Source organism: Tachysurus fulvidraco, chromosome 18 (genome assembly GCF_022655615.1).
Source record: "Tachysurus fulvidraco isolate hzauxx_2018 chromosome 18, HZAU_PFXX_2.0, whole genome shotgun sequence".
In the NCBI taxonomy this organism is placed as follows: Eukaryota; Metazoa; Chordata; class Actinopteri; order Siluriformes; family Bagridae; genus Tachysurus; species Tachysurus fulvidraco.
The window spans coordinates 18,467,344-18,484,843 of NC_062535.1; the positions used below are offsets into that span (position 1 = coordinate 18,467,344).

Sequence of the window (17,500 nt, forward strand, 5' to 3'; positions counted from 1 at the left end):
TCACTTAAACATGTACTTTTCTTCATGCACTAAGTGAAGTGAAGCTCCTCTGTGTGCTTTTGAAGCTAAACACAAAGTCTTAGCAGCCCTGAACTTCACTACATTAAACACAGGAGCCCATGAATACAAGGTCTGTGCTAAATGTCCAATTCTTTAATGTTACACTTACAATGAAGATTAATGTGAAGCGCTTTTACTTACCTGGAGTGAGGAAGAAGGTGAAGATGAGGAGGATCTTCATTCTAAATCCAGACTCAGAAAATATTAATAATAACATATTAGTTATACGACACTCCAGCACTGTCCTTGTCTCTGTGACTGGGCGTCTTTTTGTGTGGCGTTAGTAGAAAGCAACATCATGTCCACTTCCACTTTTGAGCTGCTGACAGAAAACCACTCAGCAAGTCTGTGTGAAGTGTTGAGTGTCGTTGTTACAACAGCTGCTGTCAATGTAACAGAAACAAAAGAACAGAAAACATGTTTCTGATACTAAACTAATGACCAGTGGAGTTGTGTACTGCAATGTAACTGTGATGTCACGTCTTTGTTTTTCCTCTCAGTCTGTAGAGAGTTTGAGTATATAATAGTTTGTAAAATGTACCAGTCTGAAACTAGATTTCTACATTAGAGCAAAACCTTGACCTTCAATAATCACTGCATTCTTGTTGAAGATTAAAGCCCATAATGGCTTGTGATGGTCATAAAGTGAAGAACTTGACATTATGTGAACCGAAGGAACAGACAGTAATGTTTTTGTTTGTTTCCTGAGATCTTCTGCAATACAATGACATCATTATGTGGATCAAAACTCTGCTCAAGTACAAGAACGTCACAAATCTTGTTCTTTGTAGTGCAGTCGAGGCCTTCTGTCACTTCTATCAGACTACATAAGAGTGAAGCTGTTCTTGTGAGCTGTATGTCAAACACTTTACATCATTAATTATCATATTAGTAGATGTTCTAACCACCACTCAACATACTCATACACCACATGGGTGATGTGTCACTTCCTGTGTAGTGATTATAAAACACTTCCCTGACATTTGTAATCAAACACTTCCAGAAAACCTCCTTACTGCTAAATATATACTCAAAAGTTAAATCTCTCATGTCCAACTGCTGAGCAAAAAGTAATGTCAGCAGAAGTGGATGTGGTTAACAAGTGTTGCTGTTGTTTTGGTATTAGTCACTTCTTCTGAAATAGTGCAAATACTCAGACAAAGAAAGAGAGAAAACAAAATATTTTTCTCTAATCACATTAAATACAATCTAAAAACATTCTGAAAATATTATTAAATATTTTATTAATATAAATATTCAGCTTCATGACTGAATGATATCCTCTATCATAAAGTGCGCTTTGTAACAGAATTGTCACCATTTCCTTCTTCTTTATGCTACAACTGTGGGTTTACATTGTCAGTTACATTCAGAGCACGTCTATTAAAAAGCTGTAAAAATAGATACAAAATAAAAACAGATTTTATAAACAAAACTCAAAAAATAAATACAGGAAACATGAACCGAAACACAGAAGCCGACCAAAAATGAGGACCCGACGAAGCTAAACACAATGTGGAGGAAATAAATACACATAATAATAAAACCAATTACAACCAGGTGATTATTACAAGACACACTGCCAGAGCGCCCCCTAAAGTTCCAGCAGAGAATGTCCAAGCAGAAATCCTGACAGAAAGTGTGAATAATCAAATTTCAAGACTGTGATTTTGCAGCAGAAGGTTGTGCTTTATTCGTAAAAACATTCATGTGGTTACAGAATTCACACACAGAGTAAATATATTTAAATACTGACACGAGTCTTTACATCCAAAGTGACATCATATGTTTATTTGCAGTGAGACAAAATAAAACAATGTATTTGAGTAGCTTTTGGCTGGTTAAAGTAGCTGTACTGTGATATATACATGTGCTTCATCCTGGTCAGAGTCACAGTGAGTCAGGAGTCTATTTCAGGATCACTGTGTGCCAATCAGGACGTCATGCTGTGTTTGACTAAAGCTCAGAACTCAGAGGAAAAACAAAGAAAACTGGCACCTCGACTCAGAATTCGTACTCAGTGAGTCAGGAGGGTCTCTTCATCCCAGAGTTTATCATATGACTTTATACCAACATGGCCAGCATGGCCACACACACCAACAGCACACAATACATTATATATTTATAATCAATAAACTTAACTGACTAAATGGTTGTTAAATGGTTGTAAATATATATACCTTGTGTTACAGGTCGACACCGTGGGAATGCCCTTCAGACGACCAGTGACTAAAGCACCTGTGAACACAACAATATTTCCGGCTAAAAATGACTGGGCAGTTGTCACGAGCAACGAACCACTGTCCGAGCGTCGCCTTAGAGACGCGTCCCCGGAGTATTAGCGCGCTTCCGGACAGCACTTCCCATCAATCACCCTTCCTCCTTATTACATCTCCACCTGTTCCTCATCTCTGCTTCCTATTTAACCACACTTGAACTTCTTGTTCTGTTTTCTGATGCTGACGTTTCTGATTGTTTGCCTGTTTCTGACTCCGATTTTGCCTCCTGTCTGTCATTGTGTTTTTGCCCGTCCTGATCATCGCTTGTTTGTCTTCGTCTGTGTTTATCGTAATAAACTGCTGCGAATGGATCCCGATCCCTCCTCATTACAGCAGTGAACTGGGTCAGTATTTATTGACTTTAAATTAACTCTATATGGGGCGTTCTTTGGCGGCAAGGCAGTAAGTCGCGTTTGGCAGGGCTCCTGGCATGTTTACCTAATGTAGTGTTTTTTCTGAAAGTATTATTTCGAAACTCGACACCAGAAGTTTTAGTACTGGACCCTCTTGCTAAGTCGATACTAAAAACTATGAAAATGGCGACAAATCTTAGAATATAAGTACACGGGACCTGCGGGCGATAGACCGAACGCCTCCTCGGACTGGAATGTTTCTAAGGCCAGGAGTGAATCGGCTCCACCCTCACCAAATTCCAGCGAAATGGATACGTCTGGTTTGTTAGTCTGAAATACTTCTCGTACTGAAGTCTGATATTTCAGCGGTGATTAAATCAGAACTAAAGTATGCCCTTGCAGAAGACTTTAACTTTCTGAAGAGCGAATTACGAGCGGTGAAATCTGAAATAATAAACAGCACCGCGGCGCTTCGCTTGGAGTTAGACCAAGTCAAAGCGAGTGTCAACGATATAGAAGGCGGTTTATCTAAATGGTCGGATGAGGTGGTCGCCCTACAGAGTACAGTGGGTGAGTTGAAATCTGAACTAAAGGAGCTAAAGGTGAAATGTGAGGACTTGGAGGGCCGAATGAGGAGGTGCAACGTGCGGATTCTCGGTATTCCAGTTCATCCATAGTAGTCGCCAAGATGCTAACTGAAGTGCTACAACTTGAGAAAGAGCCGCTTTCGTTCACATCGTACCCCAGGACGAAAGAAACCAGGTGGTAATCCAAGAGTAATTGTTGCTAAGTTACACTATTTTCAAGACTGTGCGGAGATTCTGTGCCGTGCACGCACTCGTGGCCCACTTCGTTTCAATGATGCGCATATTACAATTCTTCTGATTACACTGCAAGCGTGGCCAAAGCCTGGGCAGCGTTCACAGACGTGAGGAGGCTTCTTCGAAACCAACAGGGTGTTCGCTATGGATTACTTTTTCCGGCACGTCTTCGTAGCACCCACAGAGAAGAAGACAAAGAATTTGCTGATCCAAACAAGGCCATGGCTTATGTGAAAGAGAATATTATCTTGGCGACAGATGTAGGACATTGACTGTGAATCGGGTTTCCTTAGGCTGCATACTTGTATCGTCACAATTGTTTTATATCCCGAAATATGTACATTGTCTGCATCCAGAAAATGTTTGCTAGGGGATGATAGTAGACTACTTTGTTTACAACTAACTAATTTTAGAGGGTCAACATTTACATTTATATTATTTTCGTTGAGAACACTACTGTATAACTTTTTTTTCTTTCTCTCTTTTTGGTGTTTTCTTTTTTAATTACATCTGGGGGCCAGCCAGGAGCCCTAGCAGTTAGAGTGATGTTCCTCAATATAAGCACTATAATGTGTGGATTTTTTTGTTGTGAGGTTTTGTTTTCTCCTGGGTTTTGTTGGAGAAGGGGGTGGGATTATACTGGATTTGTATACCATTGGGTTGTTTCTTGTCAAGATCTTATGTGTATGTATGATTGTACATAGTTTTGACATGGCTAACAAGAAAGGTACTAGGCATTCGTCTGAATATCCAGTTAACTGTGTGACTTGGAATGTTAAATCCTTCAACAGTCCCTTAAAATGTAGAAAAGTTATAGCGCATTTAAAACATCTTGATACAGACATTGCATTTTTACAGGAGACCCATGTGTGTTTAGCGGATAGTATATGTCTACGTAAAAAATGGTCTGGTCAGGTGTTTCAATCAAATTTTCACTCTAGATCAAGAGGAGTGGCCATCATGATTGGTAAACACATACAATTCACTGCTTCTAGTGTACAAACAGACTCTGCTGGACGATATGTTCTTGTGGTAGGGAAATTGTACACACTTCCAGTTGTCTTAGTCTCGGTTTATGCACCAAACTGGGATGATTATACCTTTTTTAACACATTATTTTCTAATATGCCAGATATGTCTACACAGTCTCATAATTGGTGGAGATACTAATTGTGTGCTCTCATCGCTAGACCCTTACTAAGTCTGCTCAGTCGATCAAATCATTTCTGGAAACATATGGTGTGGCTGATGTGTGGCGCTTTCGCAATCCTACCTCGAGGACATATTAATTGTTCTCCTCTGTTCATAAGACGTACTCCCGAATTGATTATTTTTTCATCGACAATCGAATTCTACACTTGGTGAGGGAATGTGACTATGGCGCCATAGTCATTTCAGACCATGGGCCCCTCAGTATGAAATTGTGTTTTTCAGATCCTCAATCAATATACCGCCCATGGCGATTTAACTCATCACTACTTTCAGATGAGAATTTTGTCAGTTTTTTAAGAGCAGAAATTAAATTCTTCCTTGAAGTTAATCAAACCCCGGGAATGCCGCTTTCTACGGTTTGGGAGTCCTTAAAGGCCTATTTAAGGGGTCAGATAATCTCATATTGTGCTAACAAGAAGAGGAGAAGCTCTGAACAGTTAAGATTGTTGACAGACAAGATATTACGTGTGGACAGGGAATATAGCCATTCCCCTTCACCAGATTTAGTCAAGAAACGTATGTCACTTCAAGCTGAATTTAATACTCTGTCTACCCAAAAAGTGGAGTACCTGATTTCTAAATCAAGGCATGCGTACTATGAACATGGTGAGAAGGCGGGGCGTCTGCTCGCACATCAGCTACGCCAGAGATCAGCTACTCAAAATATCTCAGCTATAATCAATGGCCAAGGTATTCAATGCTCAGACAATGAGAAAATTAACTCATGTTTTAGTCAGTTCTATCAGTCACTATACTCTTCTGATTCATCTTCTAATCAGTCTGATTTGGAGACCTTCTTTGAAGGTATAAACGTTCCCGCCATAAGTCCGGATCTGGCTGATGAATTGGAAAAAGATATTTCGGTAAATGTGAGACTTTTTGCAATTAGAGTCATGCAAAGTGGCAAGTCCCCAGGACCGGATGGCTTTCCAGCCGAGTTTTTCAAGACATTTTCAGAACCGCTGTCTCCTTTAATACTGTCAGTTTTCAATGAGTCTTCTGTAAACTTGTCATTTCCAGTATCTATGTGTCAAGCTGTCATCTCTTTACTACTTAAAAAGGATAAAAACCCTTTAAATTGTGGTTCATACCGGCCAGTGTCGCTTCTGAATGCGGATTTCAAGATCTTCGCAAAGGTCATGGCAAAACGTCTTGAGAAGGTAGTTCTCACTGTTGTTTCACCTAACCAGACAGGGTTTGTGAAAAATCGCCAATCCTTTTTTAACATTAGACGACTGTTAGGTGTGTTGTATGCTCCCACTCCACTCGGACACAAAGACAATGAGGTGATACTTTCTCTTGATGCTGAAAAAGCATTTGACCGGGTTGAGTGGGGTTATCTCTTTAAGACTTTAGAAATATTTAAATTCGGCCCTAAATTTATATCATGGATAAAATTGCTTTATTCTTCCACAATGGCAGCGGTACGTACCAATAATAATATATCCAGTTACTTTGCATTACAACGAGGTACACGCCAGGGATGCCCGCTCTCGCCCCTCTTATTTGCGATGGCGATTGAACCTTTGGCTATTGCCGTTAGGCAGAGTTTAGTCATTAAAGATATAAATCGTGTGGGCTTTGTGCATAAGGTCTCTCTTTATGCCGATGACACGCTGTTGTTTATTTCGGATCCTCTGTCTAGTATCCCTGAGTTATTGATCTTACTTGGTAAATTTGGGAAATTTTCTGGCTATAAGATTAATATTCAGAAAAGCGAGATAATGCCTGTGACCTCTCCCTAGGGGAAACTTACTGGCACAGTCCCATTTAAAGTCAGTTCGGAAAAATTTAAATGTCTGGGTATTTGGATTACACGCAACTTTAAGAATCTTTATAGGGCTAATTATCATCCTTTGTTGGCAAATTTTAAACAAGATATTGCTCATTGGGAATCCTTGCCTCTTTCCCTGGGGGGAAGGATTAATTTAGTCAAGATTTACTTGTTCCAATCCCTGCCAATTTTTCTTTCTAAATCATTCTTTTCCAACCTGAATAGCTAGCTATCATCCTTTATTTGGAATAAAAAGCATCCAAGGATCAACAATAATATATTACAACTGCCCCGAAATTTGGGGGGCATGGCGCTTCCTAATTTCATGTACTATTACTGGGCAGCTAGTATTAGAGCGTGGTTGCATTGGTTGAGAAGGGACACTTCTACACCAAGCTGGGTGACTTTAGAGAGGGCCTCAATTACATCCAGCTCTCCTACAGCATTGCTCTGCTCTTGGTTACCCTTTAAACAATCAATTTAAACATCCTCTTCTAACCCAGTTGTTGTCCACACAGTTAAGATTTGGAATCAGTGCAGACGGTCTTTCGGTTCCATCGGGTTATTATTTGCTGCCCCTGTGGCGAATAACCACATGTTTATCCCTTCGGTAACTGATGAAGCTTTTGATAGTTGGGCTTTGAATGGACTACGTTCACTGTATGATCTGTACATTGATAATAAGTTTGCCTCATTTGAACAACTGGTGGAGAAATTTAATATTTAAAAAAAGCACAGTTTTTTTTAGATATTTGCAATTGAGAAACTTTGTTATGGCCAATTCTGATTGTTTTCCACAGTGTCCAGCTCAGTCCCTTATGGATAAGATATTTGATTGTAGAATAGACACTAAACAGGTCCTGAGTAGGATTTACACACTGCTCAGTTCATTCCATGTGACCAATCTGGAAATTCTGAAACACAGGTGGGAATCTGACTTGGATGAAGACATATCGGACGTGGTCTGGCAAAAGGTCATACAGAATATTCACTCATCTTCGGTGTGTCTGAAACATGCTGTCACTCAGTTTAAAATAGTACACCGTCTACATTGGTCCAAGGATAAACTGTCCAAGATAAAGTTGGACTTGGATCATGCATGTGATTGTTGCAAGCAAACACCCGCTACACTTCTCCACATGTTCTGGACTTGTTCAAAACTTCATGGATATTGGCTATCATCTATTTTTGATGCATTTTCCAAAATATGTGGGAAAACTGTGCACCCATGCCCTTTGATTGCATTATTTGGGTTGATCAAGGTGGATGCCTCTTTTAGCAGGTGCCAGGTGAACATGATCGCTTTTTGCTCTCTGCTAGCTAGAAGACTTATTTTGTGTAGGTGGAAAGATTCACGCCCACCGACATATGGACTCTGGATTAGAGAGGTCATGTGTCATATACATTTGGAAAAGATTAGATACAGTATAAAAGGGTCGGTTGAGAAGTTTTATAACATGTGGATGCCATTTATGTCTTATTTTGAAAATGTGTCAATTGACAATTTTGTGTAATTGTCTACACATACCTGTGTTAAGAATTGTATGATGTTACATAGAGGCCTGACTATTGTTTATATTTCTTATTGATCCAGTATGGGGTGGGGGGAGTGGTGTTCTTTGTTGCTGTGTTAATTTAAATGTTAAACTCAAACTAAATCAATAAAAAGACTTTGTTTAAAAAAATTAACTCTATATTTTTATATTTCTGTAAAGCTGCTTTGAGACAATGTCCATTGCTAAAAGTGATACACAAATAAAATTGAATTGATTTGAGGTTTTTAAACGTTTTGGCAGGAATTAATTAGTCTTATATCAATAATGAGCTCAGAAATTATCCTGACCTATAAGTTGCTCCATAGCTTTTGGTTCCAAAATCCCACTTGACTATATACAGTCTTTGAAAGGACATTATATATGATCACACTCTCAGGCATCACCCAAATGAGCATGAGTTCCCTTTTGAGTCTGATTCCTCTAAGGGTTTCTTCCTCATATTTATTCTATATTTTTATATTTGTGTAAAATTACTTTGATACAATATCCATTGTGTTTTTTTTTTTTTTTCAATTTATACCAAAAGAACAAAGGTATACAAAACTAAACTCTCTGTCCCCCAAACCCTAAACATAAACATAATCATACAGAACATAATGTATATGATCAGATGTCTATAAAGGAAACGACATAATGATAATGATAATAACAATAAATAAACAACATGACACGTGTATGAATAATATTCCCCACCCCCTTTACAATACCTTTCATTTCCTCAAAAAAAGGTAAGAAAGGTTACCAGACATTAGCGAATGCCCCAGTAGACCCTCTTACTGTATATCTAATTTTCTCCAACTTAAGATGGTACATGACTTCCCTTATCCTGTGACTGAATATCAGGGGAGTAGGCTATTTCCATTTAATCAGTCTTAGTCTTCTAAACAGAAGAGAACAGAAGACCAGTATCTTCATCTTCACTTCATTCTCACAGAACAACCTCCAAGACCGCAACCAGTCTGACTTTAAAGCAGCTCATTCCATAGAGACTTCCCCTTTGGATGTCTCTGAGAAGCTACATGCTGCTAGATCAGCCAAACTGTCATCCGTCCTTATCTTCCTTGACTTTTCAGCAGTGTTTGATACGGTCAACCACAAGATTCTTATCCACCCTCAGGAGTCTGGGGATTTGCGGATCAGCTTGGGAATGGTTTGCTTCCTACCTGGAAGGATGCTCATATCAGGTACCATGGAGGGGAGTGAAATCTGCTCCACACAGACTCTCCACTGGCATCCCACAGGGCTCAGTACTTGGTCCTCTTCTTTTGTCCCTGTATACTCACTCTCTGGGTGAAGTTATTTCCTCACATGGGTTCTCTTACCACTGCTATGCCTATAATACACAACTTATCTTCTCTTTCCCACCCTCAGATACCACAGCTTCTGACCGGCTCTCAGCATGTCTGGCAGAAATTTCATCATGGATGACTGCTGATCAGTTAAAGCTCAATCCTAGCAAAACTGAACTGCTGATCATCCCAGCTGAATCATCCCCAGGTCATGATCTTGCTATATCCACAACGCTGCACAATGATCTGATCTCCCCTTCAGGCACAGCTCGCAACCTTGGGCTAACCATAGACAATCAACTGTCCTTTTCCTCTCATGTTGCTAATGTGACTCGCTCATGTCGGTTTCTTCTCTACAACATCAGACGGATTCGGCCATTTTTGTCACAGGCTGCTCAGGTACTTGTTCAGTCTCTTGTCATTTCTAGACTGGATTACTGCAATGCACTGCTGGCAGGTCTACCTATGAACGCAATCCGTCCTCTGCAAATGATCCAAAATGCAGCTGCCCGGCTTGTTTTCAACCTGCCAAAGTTCTCGCATACCACCTCGCTGCTGCAATCCCTCCACTCGCTTCCAGTAGCTGCACGCATCAGATTCAAAACACTGATGCTGGCCTACAAAGCCAAAAATGGACCAGCTCCCTTTCACATCAAAGCTCTTATCACTCCTCGCACTGCACCCCACACCCTCTGATCTACCAGCACTGCTCGACTGGTTCCACCATCTATCAGGGTAAGAGGCAAGTATACTACAAACCTCTTCTCTGTACTGGCACCAAGGTGGTGGAATGAACTTCCCCTGGTCCGGACAGCTGAGTCACTGGCTATTTTCAAGCGGCGGCTGAAGACCTACTTATTCAGGAAACACTTCTTTCCTTATCTTTTGCATTCTTAAAATAAATAAATAAATAAATAAAAAACCTTTGACACTTTTTCATCATAACTTTGAACAAATGTTTTAAACTCATGATATCTTAAGTATGTAACCTAGTGAGCCAGCATTAATGTATTCAATGTTAGAGATTTAAGCACTTATGTACGTCGCTCTGGATAAGGGTGTCTGCCAAATGCTGTAAATGTAAATGTATCTTAATTTGCCATTTTCTTTTCTTAATTTTGCATTTTTTGGCCATAATAAACAATACAATAAATGGGGATGACTCTATACCATCTCTCCAAAAAGCCCAGAGAGGGTCTAGAACATGTGTCATGTCCAGAACATATGCAGCAGAGCTGTGGGAGACTGCTGTCATCTATCATGTGGGATCTGTCAGCTTTAATCTTAAAAAGTCTGATGTTAGTCCAAATTGTATTACAATATGTCTAATGCAAATGGTTAATTAAAAATATTTTCTGAATTATTTGGAACCAGTTGTCCTTTGAAAATTATTATTGAGTAGATCTAAAGATGTTGAATCATACATGCTAAGTGCTTCATAGATCCTGCTTAGAGCCTGTTATTGGACTGATTTACATTAAAGAAGTTGGAGGGCAATATGAAAAATAATTAAAATTCAATACTACAAAGTTGCAAATATCGTTTAAATCTGATTTGGGGATGTCAACTTTACCAACTGTTCAAAGGATGCAAAAGACAACATTAGGTTGTTGTTTTGCTAGGAAGAAATTGTGAAACAAGCTTCCAAGTCCAAAATGTGACCTTTGGACTTACAGGAAAGGCAGAGAGAAAGATGATTCCCTTTCTCAATTTCTGCCAATGTTGAGCCCCATGATGAGCCATGGCCTGAGCCACAGGAATCAAGTGCCAGGCTTGAAAATAAAGCCAGACATGAGCTGAATTTCTTCAAAGAGAAACTCTCGCAATTCACATGACTAAAAAAAAAAAAAACATTTGAAATGATCCAAAGCACAAAAAAGTAAATTCACAGGAAAAATAAACACAAACTTGCAGGTTGAAACAGACAATGGGGTTACATTAATCAGTTTGACAGCTCAAACCAGTCCACTTGGTAGGCGAACAGAAGTATCCAGAATCTTAATGTTTATTGATATGGGACAGATTCTGGTAGACTGAATCTGATTGGTTACTAGTACTTGACTGAGTCTGGTAGACTGAATCTGATTGGTTACTAGTACTTGACTGAGTCTGGTAGACTGAATCTGATTGGTTATTAGTACTTGACAGAGTCTGGTAGACTGAATCTGATTGGTTATTTGTACTTGACAGAGTCTGGTAGACTGAGTCTGATTGGCTGGTGGTTGGGTCTAAACCTATGTAGACAGATTCAGGTAAACTGACATTTTCTCTTGTTTGAACAGGAAATAAATTTTGATCATTTTCATAATCTTCATTTGTCTGAAATGGAAAATAAAATCCATTAAAATGTTTGTAAGTAAATTGTTTGTGAAAGTAACATCTGAAACAAATCACTGGCCTGTACCTGTCTGGAAGATTGTGTCATTGTTCCAGAGCCTGAAGAGAGAAGAGATTGCTTTAAATCACATTTTCAAAAGACAATGAACAAAATCACAATCCATTCATTTCACATCCATAGTGTGGAGGAACTACTGTATATTTCCATGTGTTAATGAATATCTTATCTACACTATGCATCTTTGAAGAATTGCTGTACTGCTTTTTATAGTTTGTGTGACTTTTGATTGGTTGTTTTGTGGGTTCAGTGATATCTTTCACATCTTTTTCATACTTTCTCATGTAAATAAGCATGAGAAAGTTAATTCATGTGACTTTGGCTGCATTGGTTGTTTCTGCACTGGTTTGAAAATAAAAGACATTAACACTTTAACATGTGTGAATATAAATTAAAATGTGCTTGTTTGTTTGCAGTACCTTGGGTCTTTTTTTTCCACCATATCACTCCAGCTGATAAAAGGCCAATGAGAAGCAGCACTAGAGCAACAGGCATGACAGTCGTGACTAGGGGGAAACACACACAATGTGTCACAATATTTTAAACTATATTCTGCCCATTTATACTGAATGTATTGTAACAATTTTGTGTTTTTTGTGTGATGTTTTTACACTACTCCTACTTTACCCAGGGTTAACACTGAATCTAACGTTCACGCTGTACACCCTGGTGCAACCTTTTTTTTTTTGCATATCATCACTGTATAATAAGATCAACAATGTTACACAATAGCATTGTTATCTTATTATACAGATGATATGCAAATTGTTGATCTTATAGTGTTGGTCTTAGTAGTTCTATCATCTGATTGACCAGGAGTAGTTTCAATCTCCCTTAAGATGTGAATGGGGGTCAGAGCTTACTCATTACAAATTAAAATGTTCTCCCTTCAATTTCGGTTTGTAAGTATCCCTAAAAACTCATTGTGAATAAATGTCTAGAACTGTTTTGATCTATTTTATCAAACCTTATTTTAAATCTCACTTTTGGTTGACTGTAGATATGTGTTTCTCTCCTAACAGATGGAGGAATCATCTCCCCAGATTTAAAACTGCTGAATGACTGCATTATTTGTTTTAATTTCTGGTCATCCTCTCCTTCCTGTAGTCAGGTTGTTACAACAAGAAAAACCATAACAACCTCAATTTCATCAAGACTGCAAATCTATTCTAATCCGAAACGACGACAGAACCAGCTGGGTCAACAGAACCAGCCGAACCGGCCGGGTCGACCGAGTCGGAGAACGCAGTCGACATGGTGACACCCAAACTCCCTGAACTCTCTGCCTGCCCTGAACCTATTAATGTTCCTGTTTTGTCTGTCCTGTGTTTCATTTCACTGGATTTGCCAGCCCTTCTACCTCCTGTCCCTGTTTACAGGCTCAGACTACCACCCTGGCCGCCAACTCGTTATGGTCCCTGGCTCGGCCTGCGGCACCACCCTGGTCTCCAGTCCTGCTCTGGTCTCTGACTCTGCCTGCGGCACAACCCTGGTCTCCGGTCCTGCTCTGGTCTCTGACTCTGCCTGCGGCACAACCCTGCTCTCCGGTCCTGCTCTGGTCTCTGGCTCCGCCTCCAGCACCACCCTGGCCGCCAACTCCGCTTTGGTCCCTGGCTCGACCCGTGGCACCCCCCTGACTCACAGTCCTGCCCTGGTCTCTAACTCCACCTCCAGCACCACCCTGGCCGCCAACTCCGTTATGGTCCCTGGCTCGACCCGTGGCACCACCCTGGCTCCCAGTCCTGTCCTGGGGTCTCATTTATAAAGCGAGCGTACGCACAAAACGGGGCTGGAAATGTGCGTACGCCAGTTTTCACGCAAAGGTTGTGATCTATAAAAACTTGACGGGAAAATTAAGCAAACTTTGAGACGTGCGTACGTACATTCTGGAGACAAAGGGAATTGGCGACACAGATGGTGAGGTCGTGAACTGAAGTTAGATTGTAGAAAATTCACGTGAGAAGAACGATTATAAGAATTAATGACATTTAATTTTCACTCCATTTCATACGTTATATCCAGATTATCATGAAGATTAAATCCAACAGTGTTATTTGTGCCAATTGTTTTAGGCTATATACATCTAGTAAAATCCAAACGTAATTCAAAATGTATTAAAAATAAAATAATAATGATACTAATCAGCTCTACTCCGTCCAGGGTGTATCCTGCCTTGATGCCCAATGATGCCTGAGGATAGGTACAGGCTCCCCGTGACCCGAGTTGTTCGGATAAGTGGTAGAAGATGAATGAATGAATGAATGAATAATCAGTGCTGCCAAATACAGTCAAATTGCCACAACGGGAGCACAGGAGGAGATGGCACGACTGTGCACGATGTGATACTGAATAGCATGAAATACCCATTTATTAGAGAACTGCAGAATATTTTCCTTAATGCACATATATCATAAAATGTCAAAGTCTGCAAATACAGTCATGAAGCACAATCGCTACTCATCATCGGTCCTAACTATTACGGTGTTCATTACAAAACCGTCACGAAGAAGCATGTCATGAAGTGTTCACTATAACATTTTCGTCTTAAATTTCACAAATTAATAAAAACGTCACAAATTAATTCTGTGATTTTGTCAAGGTGTTAACGATCAGTCTAATTGCTAGAAACATATAAATGGAATGTAATGTATGTAATGCTTCATGATGGCACTGATTGCCAATGGCAAAATAAGGAGAGAACGAGTTTTCAGGGACCATGATGATTTCCTGGCCCATGAAGATGACTGGCTAATAAGCCGATTTAGATTCCCTAGAGCTGTGCTCTTAGATATATGTGCTGAATTGGGTCCAGTATTAGAGAGCAGTATTTAGCAACACGCCGGAACCATGCCATCCCAGTCCATGTCCGTGACTGTAATACTGACATCTTGGCCTTTCTCTCTGTTCTTTGTCAAACTTCAGTCTTGTCCTCATAATTTTCTTAGACAGTAAAGGTTTCCTCCTTCAGACCTCCAATGATATTTAAAGTGGTTCAGTCTGTTACTGATTGTAGATTCATGCACTTTGACATCAACTGGAGCACAATCTTGCTGTAGGTCCTGTGATGATATTGTAGGGTTTTTTGGAGACCTCTTTAATCATCTTGCAGTCTGATCTCAGGTTGAATTTACTTGGACGTCCTGACTTGTCCATGATGGCAGGTGTTTTAAATGTTTTCCACTTGTAAATGATTTCCGGACGGTGGAATGTCTGATTATAAATTCTTTTGAAATCTTTTTATATCTCTTACCAGACTCATAAACATCAACAAACATTATAAACATCTTTGCTCTGAAGGCCTCAGAGAGCTCTTTGGATCTCACCATGGTGAAACCTCTCACTTCAACAATTAAGAGCAAATCAAACGAAATATCTGAGGTTTAAATGAGACAAAACTTCTTCAAAATGCTCTGTAACAATGTTCTAATAATTTACACATGATGTGATACACCTGTAGGTCATTTTATTCATTTTAAGTACATTTTACTCACAAATTAGATTTTTATTTGACATTTTATAGATCATTTGAAAAAGACTTCTTTGGTTTTATTTGTTTAGTTTTATTACTTGATTTTTTTCAATAATATTAAAGTAATATTTAAATGCCAATATATTTAACTATTAAAAAAAAAAAAAAACAGGTTTTGATGGGGTCCTAATTCTGTTCACATGACTGTATATATTAAAATGTAGATGGAAATTTAATATTGTGAACTTAGTATTTTTTTCCTCAGGATTTCACTATTTATTTATTTATTTATTTATTTATTTATTTAGCCTATATAACTGCCATGAATGTTTTGGCCTAAATTGAGTTTTCTGTCTGTAATGTGTGTATTCTGTCTGTAATGTGTGTATTCTGTCAGTAATGTGTGTATTCTGCCTGTAATGTGTGTATTCTGTGACATGTTCATCATTAGAAGGTGCTGTGATGTTGATGGTTAAAAGGAAATGAAGTCATGGTAATGGGTCTACAGTTACTTCCTGACAGATCTGGGAGGGATGTCTTTGTGTTTGAAATCATGGGTAAAAAATCCTGGTAAATAAATTCAGTCGTCAAAGCTTTTTTCAGCTGCGTCTTCTTTCGAAAGCTAAGCCCTTTATTTCGTTTAAAAATTTTGAAAAGTAATTCCTGTTTTTATTTCATCTAGGCTGGACTACTGTAACTCCAGGCCATCGATGGTCTGGCCCCGGCCTACCTCACAGAATTAATAAAGATCTACCAGCCAGATCTCTCCGCTCCTCTGGACATACCTCTCTGGTCACTCCCAAATACAAATATAAGAAGTTTGGAGGCCTGTCATTTGCCATCAAGGGACCAAAGCTGTGGAACGCACTTCCAGCACACTTACGATCCATCACTATGCTGAGTGTTTATAAATCGCTGTTGAAAACTCATTTATTCATACAAGCTTTTAACACGTAGACCCTGTTTCAACTGCTGTTTTATGTTCATTGTGTTCTTATTATTTTATTATTTTTTTGATTAAATTTTTTTTTTTGTTTTACTGGAAAGCACCTTGTGCTCCTTTTGGCTGTTGTAAGGTGCTCTATAAATAGAATTTGATTGATTGATTGACTGACTGATTGATTGAGTGATTGATTGATTGTAACTGGCTTTATTTTGGGATCAGCCAGACAGCTTTATCCCACTTGCAGCTAGTCCAAAAAGCTGCGGCTCGACTCTTGTATGGGGTAAAAAAGAGGGAGTATATTACTGCTATTTTACACTCACTACATTGGTTGCCTGTTTGTTTTATAGTGGATGTTAAAATTCTGCACCTAGTTTATTAATCTCTGAATGGTTTGAGATCGTGCTTTCTGTATTGCTGCCCTAAGCTCTGGAACGCTTTGCCACTGTCCATTAGACAAGCCTCTTCTCTTAATATTTTTAAGTCCAGGATAAAGACATTTTTATGTTCAAAAGCGTATGGCTGATGGGATATTTGTACAGAAGTTGTAATTAATTGTGCTATATAAATAAATTGTCATTGATAGTTGTTAAAGCACAGGGCAGAGCAGCATGTTTAAAATAACATGGTAGATATTCTACATACCCTGAGATGGGGGAGTGATGGGGGTTTTGTGGGTAGTATAAGTTAGTAACTTATCTGAAATAAAAAAGAGACAGATTTAATGATGTGAGAGAAATGTGAAGAAGAAGTCAGGTAAAAAAGTTTATACCTGTTACTGAATGTGTCGTGTCCCCATGGGTTGGAGTGAAGTGTGTGGTGTGTGAGACAGAACTGATGGTGGGATCAACTGGAAGAAAGGAAACAGACCATTTATCACTCTGAGTTTACACCCTTATTAAATCAGGTCTATTGTACAGAACATCACAAAAGTCTCCACAAGAGGAAATGAAGACTTTTAATACATTTAACTTCATTTACAAAACATTGCCATTTCACACAGATTCATCTCTCTACCATAATGTGTGTGTGAGTGAGTGTGTGTGTGTGAAGTGTGTGTGTGTGTGTGAGAGAGAGAGTGTGTGAGAGTGTGTGAGTGAGTGTGAATGAATGTGAGTGTGTGTGTTGTGTGTGTATGCATGAGTGCGTAAGTGAGTGTGTGTGTGAAGTGTGTGTGTGTGTGTGTGTGTGTGTGTGTGTGTGTGTGAGTGTGTGAATTAGTGTGTGTGTAAGAGTGAGTGTATGCATGAGTGCGTAAGTGAGTGTGTGTGTGAAGTGTGTGTGTGTGTGTGTGTGTGTGTGTGTGTGTGTGTGTGTGTGAGTGTGTGAATTAGTGTGTGTGTAAGAGT

At 39.3% G+C, this 17,500-nt stretch overlaps 1 protein-coding gene across 1 annotated transcript in view; it reads right to left on the minus strand.

Annotated features, from left to right (window-relative positions):
- Positions 1-17,500, minus strand: part of LOC113643844 (mucin-6-like) — a 193,561-nt gene that overhangs the window by 87,027 nt on the left and 89,034 nt on the right. The window contains exon 7 of the mRNA XM_047803533.1: positions 16,924-17,001. Within this exon, the coding sequence (XP_047659489.1) occupies positions 16,924-17,001 (78 nt within the window). The remainder of the gene's footprint in view (positions 1-16,923; positions 17,002-17,500) is intronic.